The following is a 12,102-nucleotide window of genomic DNA, read 5'->3' on the forward strand; positions in this document are numbered from 1 at the left end:
ATGACGACTTTTATTATAATACGGCCAATATGCTACGTTTTTCTTCCGAAACTGTGACCTTTTTCTTGTGAAATTCCAACTCATTTTTCACAACAAGCTTTTTTATATTTGCATAGTATGTATATATTATTAACGTTGTAAATACAAATCTTTATATATCTAGAAAGAGTGGTCCTAAAGAGTAAGGCATTTTTCAGAGGTCTCAAGAAGGTAAAAAATACAAGAGTGAGTGAGTGTGTGTGCGTGTGTGTGTGTGTTCTTGTATTGCTACCCTTCTTGAGACATCAACAAGGAAAAGTACCTTCCATATGAGGACAGGTGAACAAGTTAGGACATATATCATGGTCCCAATACAGAAAACCATTGCATCTAATAGAGAATGTTTCATTTGCACCCCTGGTGGTGACATCTATCAGAATTAGGGTGGTCCCAAAAAGGAGAGATTTTTCAACTTGACTGTGTGTCGGTTTTAAAAGTGCTCCTCTTCTGGTCATCATATGTAATAACAAGTATGTTTAAGAAATTGAAATGAGCCCTGTTTGGCCTAAATTAATAAAAAAAAATTCAAAAAAAATATTTTTGTAGAGACATACTGTAATAATGTGAAGTAAATAATGAAGATTAAAAACCATTTACAAACAAAACATTAACTAAAAGCAGTCTTTTTCCTCACAATGTGTCGACTTTTTTCTTATAAAATTGGGAACAATTTCTCATATTCTTTCCATTTAGGTAATATTGCAATATTTTCTCGTAAAATGATTACTTTTTTTTATGTAAAATTATTACTTTTTAATGCAAAATTATGACATTTGTCATGTAAAATTCTGACTTTTATCACAATATTGCCATTTTTTTGGTTATTCTTTGTAGTTTTGAGTAAAATTATGACTTTTCTCATCATTTTGCCAAGTGAAATTCCGATTATTATTATAATATTGCCAACATTTTGCAGTTTTCTTACAAAATTGTGACTTATGTCAAGTAAAATTAAGACTTTTTTCATAAAATTGCCAAAACTTGAAGCTTTTCTTGTAAAATTGCGACTGTTATTGCGTAAAATTCCAACTTTTATCATAATATTGCACAAATGTTCACTTTTTCTTGTAAAATGTTGACTTGCGTTGAGTAAAATGACGACTTTTTTATAATACTGCCAAAATTCTCAGTTTTTCTTGTTAAATTCCAACTCATTTTTCACAACAAGCTTTTTTATATTTGCATAGTATGTATATATTATTAACGTTGTAAATACAAATCTTTATATATCTAGAAAGGGTGGTCCTAAAGAGGTATGCATTTTTCGGAGGTCTCAAGAAAGTAATAAATACAAGTCTATGTGTGTGTGTGTGTGTGTGTGTGTGTGCGTGTGTGTGTGTGTGTGTGTCCTGAGAAGCCAGCTGCTGAGGATCTTGGGGGAGAAGTGCTAACTGATAACAACAACCCCCACCCCAACACATCGCACATCCAACCCCCTTTCTTCACCCACAAACATTATACCTTTAAATCTACTGAAACCTGCTGTAACACACACGTGGTATCTACACACTTACCTTTTTATATAAATTGTATGCATTCCCCGTATACATAGTCAATGTATTGCAACTGGCCAAAACTTTTAATCAAGACTAAATCTTTTTAAATGGTCAAGAAAAGAGAATTTCTCCACATGTTGATTAATGTGTGTTTACATGCGCCCCTATACAGACCCGACTGTGATTGTGAACTACTGTTTATCCAAGACCAGTGGAGGGAAAGCCTTCATGTGCCCCGCCAAAATAAAATCCAACACAATAAACGGTGGACCACATATATCATTACATACATCCCAACAGGAAAGTCAGGGATCTGCAGTTGTTAGCAAGATGACCGAAAAGATTAGTCTGTGTTTGTTTTGCTTCATTTTAACATGCAACGCTACTAATATTGTGTTTGTGTTAGTTATAGCTTTAAGTGCCGTTTCGTACACGGTGATGAAAGATGGTCACTGAAGTCAGCGGTATGTCTTTATCTCAGAATCTTGGGCTGAAAAGACCGATTTTTTGAATCTGTACATATGTTATGTTAGTGGATTTGAGTTTATTCCACCAAGCAGGAGTAATAATCCTTCATTCAAGCATGGCAGGAAAACCGCACATGTGCCCATAAAAAGGACAGATAATGGGGATAATAAGAAAAAACCCACTTGTGACATTTTTAATGGGAAAGAAGTCATATTATATTCACTACCTCCAACGTAGTATATACAGTAGAACCAAAAAATAATGAAAAAAAAAAGACCATTATGATTATTCGTCAAAGCCTTACTTCACGTTTTCTAAGTTTAGGTTTAGTCCAGACTAGTGTTGTAACGATACCAATATTTTGGTACCAGTACTACAATTATTTCAGTATTTTTCGGTACTTTTCTAAATAAAGTGGACCACAAAAAAATTGCATTATTGGCTTTATTTTAACAAAAAAATCTTAGGTTACATTAAACATATGTTTCTTATTGCAGTTAAGACCTTAAATAAAATAGTGAACATACAAGACAACTTGTCTTTTAGTAGTAAGTAAACAAACAAGGCTCCTAATTTAGCTGCTGACATATGCAGTAACATATTGTGTATCATTCTTTTATTTAGTCAACATTATTAAGGACAAGTGGTAGACAATTCATTATTAATCTACTTGTTCATTTACTGTTAATATCTGCTTACTTTCTCTTTTAACATGTTCTATCTACACTTCTGTTAAAATGTAATAATCACTTATTCTTATGTGGTTTGATACTTTACATTAGTTTTGGATGATACCACAGATTTGGGTATCAATCCGATACCAAGTAGTTATACATACATTGGTCATATTCAAAGTCCTCATGTGTCCATACATTAAAAAAAACAACAAAAGAAGATGTTGTCATTAGGGATGTCCGATAATGGCTTTTTGCCGATAGCCGATATTCCGATATTGTCCAACTCTTTAATTACCGATACCGATATCAACCGATACCGATATCAACCGATATATACAGTCGTGGAATTAACACATTATTATGCCTAATTTGGACAACCAGGTATGGTGAAGATAAGGTACTTTAAAAATAAATAAATAAAATAAAAAAAGATAAATAAATAATTGAATAAAAAAGAAAGTAAAACAATATAAAAACAGTTACATAGAAACTAGTAATTAATGAAAATGAGTAAAATTAACTGTTAAAGGTTAGTACTATTAGTGGACCAGCAGCACGCACAATCATGTGTGCTTACGGACTGTATCCCTTGCAGACTGTATTGATATATAATGTAGAATATTAATAACAGAAAGAAACAACCCTTTTGTGTGAATGAGTGTGAATGAGGGAGGGAGGTTTTTTGGGTTGGTGCACTAATTGCAAGTGTATCTTGTGTTTTTATGTTGATTTAATTAAAAAAAAACAAAAAAAAAACAAAAAGAAAAAACGATACCGATACTGATAATACAAAAACCAATACCGATAATTTCCGATATTACATTTTAACGCATTTATCGGCCGATAATATCGATATATTGTGATGCCAAAAAATATCGACGTAACCATAGTAGTATCATTTTTATGTATGTATGTATATAGGCCAAACAAGTTTGGGGACCCCTGATATAAATTATATTAATTGCCAATGAGTACGCACATGTGCACCACCAATTAGTTGTATAAAAATAGGGTATATGCAGACATTTTCATTCGTTTTCTCCCACTACTCATAGGTCAGCTTTAGTTTATTCCAGCTGACTTTGGGCCATGGTACAGGCTGGACTGGGACCAGAACACAGAAACCCTTCAGTTAAATTAAATACCACTAATATCTGCTTTAAAACCGTCTCAATATTTGAACTGCGGCATGACATTGAGTTACAACTCTTTTAACCAGAAACTTTTCTTTAAAAAGTTGTACAATATCACCAATCAAAGACAGGAATCAACAAGATTTGTAACAATATCAATTTTTATGGTGATTTATAATCTGAAAAGAAAGAAAAATAAGGCACGGAAAATAAGTGCTGTAGATTAATCTGACCATCTTTTCAAATGACTATAACCTGCTACCCAAGAATGTACAACAATTCTTCTCAACAAAAGAGGAGAAATTAAACCTTAGAGGAAAATCTAATTTAAAACAAGTGTATGCTCATACAACACTTAAAACCATCAGTATGTGGAATTCAATTATGGAATGGATTAACCAAAGAAATCAATCAAAGCACCAATATGATTCACTTTAAGAGACTGTTCAAACTACAAGTGTTCACAAAGTACACAGAACAATAATTATGATGAACATCTTGAACCCTTTTTTTATTTTTTATTTTTTTAAATTGAGACTAATATTATTTATGTATTTAATATTTGTTTACTTATGGTATATTATTTGTTTATTATTTATATGTTCACTGTTCTGTTACAGAGAACAAGGAAATAGGATAAAATTGATATGGTATGAAAAGGGGTAGGATTAAATAAACTCAGCTTCTTCCTCCTCCTTTTCGGACGTGCTGTAATGAAACAACTGGAAATGTGTGATGAATTACATTGTATCGTATGCATGTTCCAAATAAACTGAAACTGAACTGAACTGAGAGGAAGTGGAGGTTGTTGTTGTTGTTTTTTATGCACACATGTAAAAAAGTGCAATTTCCATGTTTAAGATGTTAATTTATTGGGGGGAAAAAATTAAATTTATGTTTTTAATTTCAACTGTTTTCCCTAAACTACGCAGTGAGGTTATAAAGAGTGTTTTATCCAATTACTCGATTAATCCAAGTAACTAATTTATAGATTACTCGATTACTCAATTAATGCGTCCCTAACACACACACACACACACACACACACACACACACACACACACACACACACACACACACACACACACACACATTCTGGGATGGAGATGCTAAATGTCCATTGCACTGTGATGGAGGCCTGTAGAGTTAATGACTAAATGCTGTGTTGATTCTACAGGCTTATTTAGTCAGGCCCTAAAACACTAAAAACATGTTGTTTGTGTCATTAGAGGAAGTCCATTCCAGACCGCTCATTTACATTTTACCTCCTGGAAGCTCAGTTTGATCTCTCCACTCATGGTGGCAGTTTTACAAGGCGACTCTGCGGCCAACTGTAAACACCCTCTCGGGTTTAGGGTTTACAGCAGGACCTGCCACGAGTCCTTCAACGCCACACAGCAGCATGGGCCCGTAAAGGATTCGAGGGCTGGTGGCGAGGGTTTGGTGGATGTCTCGACAGCAGATCTTGAGCAGTCGAATGGTTTTACTGCCCGAGGTGCTGGCGGCGGTGAAGTGGTGAAGGGGGGGGCGTAAGGGGTGTAATGACAGGGGGAGGCGCCGAGTTCTGACATGAAGACTGGTTTCAGTTTCAGCTGAGAACAGCGAGGGGTGACACAAATGAATGGTAATGTGCATGATAATGGATATTAAGTCGTGTAGAGACACACACACACACACACACACACACACACACACACACATGCACACGCACACGCACACGCACACGCACACAGACACACATTCTTGAATGTGTTACCTTCTTGAGACCTCCGAAATATGCCTACCTCTTTCGGACCACCCTTTCTAGATATATACAGATTTGTATTTCCAACATTAATAGTATATACATACTATGCAAATATAAAAAAGGTAAGCTTTTAGTTATTTTTTTAATTTTTTGTTTGTAATAGGTTTTTAATCTTCATTATTTAATTTTTTTAAAATTAATTTTGGCCAAAGGGGGTGCATTTCAATTTCTTACACACACTTGTTATTTCATATGTGGACCAGAGGGGGAGCACTTTTAAAACCGACAAACAGTCAAGTTGAAAAATCCTTCCTTTTTGGGACCACCCTAATTTTGACAGATTTCACCAAATGCAAATGAGACATTCTCTATTAGATGCAATGGTTTTCCGTATTGGGACCATGATTTATGTCCTATCTTGTTCACCGGTCCTCACATGGAAGGTACTTTTCCTTGTTGATGCCTCAAGAAGGGCAGAAATACAATAATACACACACACACACACACACACAAACACACACACACATTCTTGTATTTGTTACCTTCTTGAGACCTCCGAAAAATCCCTACCTCTTTAGGACCACCCTTTCTAGATATATAAAGATTTGTATTTATAATATTAATAATATATATACATACTATGCAAATATAAAAAAATAAGCTTTTAATTATTTTTTTGTTTGTTTGTAATAGGTTTTTAATCTTCAATATTTACTTCAAGTTATTATAGTATGTCTCTAAATACATATTTATTTTATTTTTGTTATTAATTTTGGCCAAAAGGGGCGCATTTCAATTTCTTACCCACACTTGTTATTACATATGTTGGCCAGAGGGGGAGCACTTTAAATTTTTACACACACTTATTATTTCATATGTTGACCAGAGGGGGAACACTTTTAAAAACGACACACAGTCGAGTTGAAAAATCCCTCCTTTTTGGGACCACCCTAATTTTGATAGATTTCTCCACCAGGGGTGCAAATGAGACATTCTCTATTAGATGCAATGGTTTTCTGTATTGGGACCATGATTTATGTCCTAACTTGTTCACCGGTCCTTATATGGAAGGTACTTTTCCTTGTTAATGCTTCAAGAAGGGCAGAAATACAAGAATACACACACACACACACACACACACACACACACACACACACACACACACACACACATACACACACACACACACACATTCTTGTATTTGTTACCTTCTTGAGACCTCCGAAAAATTCCTACCTCTTTCGGACCACCCTTTCTAGATATATAAAGATTTGTATTTATAACATTAAATAATAAATACATACTATACAGATATAAAAAAAAAAGCTTTTAGTTATTTCTGTTTTTGTTTGTTTGTAATAGGTTTTTAATCTTCAATATTTACTTCAAGTTATTATAGTATGTCTCTATATACATATTTATTTTATTTGTGTTATTAATTTTAGCCAAAAGGGGCGCATTTCAATTTCTTAGCCACACTTGTTATATGTTGACCAGATGGGGAGCACTTCAAATTTGTACACACACTTGTTATTTCATATGTTGACCAGAGGGGGAGCACTTTTAAAAACGACACACAGTCAATTTGAAAAATCCCTCCTTTTTGGGACCACCCTAATTTTGAAAGATGTCACCACCAGGGGTGCAAATGAGACATTCTCTATTAGATGCAATGCTTTTCCGTAGTGGGACCATGATTTATGTCCTAACTTGTTCACCGATCCTCATATGGAAGGTACTTTTCCTTGTTGATGTCTCAAGAAGGGTAGAATTACAAGAACACACACACACACACACACACACACAAACACACACAGGACTGTATCATATTGCCAAGTGTTTTAGTCTCTCCCACTTCCAAATGTAGTATGAAGTTTTTCACGGACCATTTAAGCTCCATCTTCCCACCTGCTGGGGCATCATCTCACTTACGGGTAATTCCACTGCATCGGCGCCATTTGTGTCGCCTGGAAATAAAATGTATAAAAATACAGGATCAAATTAACTGTAGAATAAAAAAATATTTGTGTCCTGCACATTGATCTGATTGCATATTTGTTGGTGAATTTACCCTACCTAAAAATAGAATGTGTTCCCTGTCGTTGCTTCTATTTTACCATGAAATATAATAATTAAAATCCTTTGGAAATGTTCTATTTTTAGCACATTTGTGTCATTCCTTATCCCATCGATGCTTTAATTTTATTTTATTTAATGAAAACAACAATTGATTCAAAATTCACATGTCCTTGGGGGTTCACTTAGGCCCCTTCTAAGGTTATCCAGGGTAAATCCCACCTAACCTTATCCGTGCCCACACACACACACACACACAATGGTCGTTTAAGACCCCCTCCCCCCTCCGTCTGCCGGCGCAACGTGACCTAGTATGCATGTGCGAAATAAATGCGTCATAGTCACCTATGACCTGGAAGTGTATCCTTACCCTGTGTTTCAATGTAGACTATTGCCCCATTTCTTTTACCAGTAAACCTTGCTTGCATACTTGCCAACCCTCCCGAATTTCAGTGCCCTTCCCGAAAATCTTCCAGGGCAACCATTCGCCCGAATTTCTCCCAATTTTCACCCGGACAACAATATTAAGGGTGTGCCGTGATGGCACTGCCTTTAGCGTCCTCTACAACCTGTCGACGCGTCCGCTTTTTCACCATACAAACAGCGTGCCGGCCCAGTCACATGTTGTATGCAGCTTTTATATACACAGAAAAGTGACTGCAAGACATACTTGATCAGCAGTCGTACAGGTCACACTGAGAGTGGTCGTATAAACAACTTTAACACTGTTACAAATATGCGCCACACTGTGAACCCACACCAAACAAGAATGACAAACACATTTCGGGAAAACATCCGCACCGTAACACAACAAACAACTACAATATACACCCCCGCTACCACCAAACCCTGCCCCCCCAACCCCGCCCACCTCAATCTCGCCCCCCACCACACCTCAAATACCCCCCCAATCTCCCGAATTCGAAGGTCTCAAGGTTGGCAAGTATGCTTGCTTGCCTCACCATCAGCAGCTGTTAGACTATTGCAGTGAATCACACCTGAGTCATCATACATGAATCATATCTTTAATGGACGTGTGAAAGTAAACAATGTGATAAAGAACATTTTACAACAATCATAGACTCATTAGTTTTGGATGATACCACAAATGGTAAATGGGTTATACTTGTATCGCGCTTTTCTACCGTCAAGGTACTCAAAGCGCTTTGACACTATTTCCACATAAACCCATTCACACACACATTCACACACTGATGGCGGGAGCTGCCATGCAAGGCGCTAACCACGACCCATCAGGGGCAAGGGTGAAGTGTCTTGCTCAAGGACACAACGGACGTGACGAGGTTGGTAGAAGGTGGGGATCGAACCAGGAACACTCAGGTTACTCAGCCGTCCCCAAATTTGGGTATCAATCCGATACCAAGTCGTTACAGGACCATACATTGGTCATATTCAAAGTCCTCATGTGTCCAGGGTAGGGTTGTACGGTATACCGGTATTAGCATAGTACTGCGATACTAAAGAAGCATTTTCGGTACGATACCGTCTCTAAAACGTACCGGTCCCACACGCCCTCTAGTTTACGAGCGTGTTCGGCAGCGCACGATCATGGAGTACTTACAAGCAGACACAGTGTGTAGACAGAAAAGGGAGAACGGACGCATTTTAGCTTAAAAACTAACAATAAAGGTGAAGTTATAACACTGAAACGCCCTCAGGAAGAGGTGCTTTAAGACATGGCTAGCTAGCTAGCGGCTAACGTCCATCCGCCGTCGGCAGTGTTTTAGCTACTTCTAAATCACTAATCCTGGTCTCCATGGCGACAAATAAAGTAAGTTTCTTACAAGTATCATCCCTGCAGGACGAGGAATAGCTAAACATGCTTCATTACACACCGCAGCTCACCGGCATCACAATGTAAACATTGGTGGATCTACATCTGACATCCACTGTAATGATATCAAGTACAGGAGTGTATCTAGTCGATACTACTATGATTACGTCGATATTTTTTGGCATAACAACATCTTCTTTTGGTTTTTTAAAATGCATATTATGTTTATAAACTCAGGAAATATGTCCCTGGACACATGAGGACTTTGAATATGACCAATGTACGATCCTGTAACTACCTGGTATCAAATTGATGCCCACATTTTTGGTATCATCCAAAACTAATGTCAAGTACCAAACAACAGAAGAAGAACTGATTATTACATTTTAACAGAAGTGTAGATAGAACATGTTAAAAGAGAAAGTAAGCAGATATTAACAGTAAATGAACAAGTTGATTAATAATTCATTTTCTACCACTTGTCCTTAATAATGTTGACAAAATAATAGAATGATAAATGACACAATATGTTACTGCATATGTCAGCAGACTAATTAGGAGCCTTTGTTTGTTTACTTACTACTAAAAGACAAGTTGTCTTGTATGTTCACTATTTTATTTAAGGACTTAACTGAAATAAGAAACATATGTTTAATGTATCCTAAGATTTTTTGTGAAAATAAAGCCAATAATGCAATTTTATTGTGGTCCCCTTTATTTAGAAAAGTACCGAAAAGTACCAAAATCATTTTAGTACTGGTACTAAAATATTGGTATCGTTACAACACTAGTCCAGTGACATATTACATGAGTTTATAAACATAATACGAATTAAAAAATAAATGAAAGAAGATGTTGTGATGCCAAAAAATATCGACATAATAATAGTAGAATCGATTGGATACGCTCCTGTACTTGGTATCATTACAGTGGATGTTAGGTGTACGGACCGGTACTTTTCAGGGGTGGTATAGTACCGAATATGATTCATTAGTATTGCGGTACTATACTAAAACCGGTATACTGTACAACCCTAATTATTATTAGTAATAGCATTTTCCATCCAGCAACCAAACTAGATTACCAAACGTTAAGTAATAAAAGCCAGAGCTGCATATTTTACATTACAGCATGCAAGCGTCCTATCGAGAGAGAGACAATAGTCACACTTGGCTGATATATGCGGAATACAACAATAATATTAGTTAACAGCAGGGAGCTCTGCAGGGAGGTCACCCAAACTTCCATGTGTGTGTGACAGATGTTTTGGAAGGTGAAAGATGCTCTGCAACATCAAAGGAGGGACACATTGATATCAATCAAGGTTACACTGGAAAAGGTAACTCCATCGAGCCTTTGACAAATAGAACAAAGGAGGAAAAAAATATCCTCCAGACTTTCCCTTTTTGACTCCCTGCCAACTCTTTTTTACGAGCAAGGAAGTCTCTCCTGGCTCTCCACAGCTCTCTCCTCCTCCCTCTCACCTCCTCATGCTGGGACCCCTCTCCTCCGCCCTCCCCCTTCTGAGAAAGTGGGACTCCCTCCTTCCCCTCAATCTCTCGCTCTCCCTCTCCCGTGTGAGGATTTAACACAATGCAACGCTGGCGGCCTCAGTTGAGCCCGGGACTGTAGCAGAGAGTGCAGCCACAGCATGGATGTCAAACTGCTGCCACTGATGCTTCTGTTGGCCGTGATCACACATGGACCGATCAGCACCGGTGAGTCACTCGGTCTTAAATGGTTATGAATGTCATGTTTTTTTTAAATATTAGATTATTTTATTTATTTCAAGTACTTCTTCCAAACTGCAGGTTGAATTCATTTGGATGCTGAAGTCTTAACATGTTTTTACATTCACTTTCATAACCCTTCTCTCTATTAAAAACATATACTCTTAAGAAATTGTTAACCAAAATGTTAATTATCTACAACGTATATGGTTTAGTTTCCAATTTCAAAGCTCATTTTATCACAATCTAAATTGTTTGTTTTTATTGAAATTGGAGGAACTTGGAAAATAATGCAATTATTTGTGCAAAAATGCATGCATTTAGGTGTGAATAAAACACGGTTTTATCTTGGTTTTTGTTATTAAAAAAAACAATTCCAAATAAATATAAATGATAAAGAAAATGGTTAAATGGACATTTAACATTAGTTTAAAAAATGTTTTCTATTTTATTTACAAAAATCAAACAGAATATTAACCAGTGCAACAAAACAATACATAACAATACAATAATAACGCATAATAGTACAATTCCAAACCAATCCAAGACACGCAACACTTAGAGCAATTGAAAAAACACCCAAATACAACACCAAAAAAAAAATAATAATATCAACAACAGTATCAACGATAATAATACCAACATAATAGTGATTAAAAACATTAAACAACAACAAACAAACAAATCACTGTTATTATCGCCTCATCATTTCCATCACCATGACAACCATTAATAAAAAAAGCAATAACGTGTCACATTGCCTTACACTTGCACTGCATTTCAAACGCTTGACAACATATTGTATCCTTTATTAAACACAAAAATTAAGAAGTCATATTTTAGGTTAATTTAATAGTTAAAACAATTCCATAAACCAAATGCAGCTGAGATAGGCTCCAGCACTCCCCGCGACCCCAAAAAGGGACAAGCGTTAGAAAATG

The 12,102-nt window shown here is 36.3% G+C and overlaps 1 protein-coding gene across 2 annotated transcripts in view; it reads left to right on the plus strand.

Annotated features, from left to right (window-relative positions):
* The first annotated feature begins 11,015 nt into the window (after positions 1-11,015).
* Positions 11,016-12,102, plus strand: part of cxcl12b (chemokine (C-X-C motif) ligand 12b (stromal cell-derived factor 1)) — a 35,863-nt gene continuing 34,776 nt past the window's right edge. For both annotated transcript variants that reach the window (XR_012051249.1, XM_061922746.2), the window contains exon 1: positions 11,016-11,149. Coding sequence is in view for 1 of the 2 variants with exons in the window: in XM_061922746.2 (XP_061778730.1) it covers positions 11,083-11,149 (67 nt within the window). In the remaining variant the exon portion in view is untranslated. The remainder of the gene's footprint in view (positions 11,150-12,102) is intronic.

The sequence above is a fragment of the Nerophis lumbriciformis genome, linkage group LG27, assembly GCF_033978685.3.
Source record: "Nerophis lumbriciformis linkage group LG27, RoL_Nlum_v2.1, whole genome shotgun sequence".
NCBI lineage: Eukaryota > Metazoa > Chordata > Actinopteri > Syngnathiformes > Syngnathidae > Nerophis > Nerophis lumbriciformis.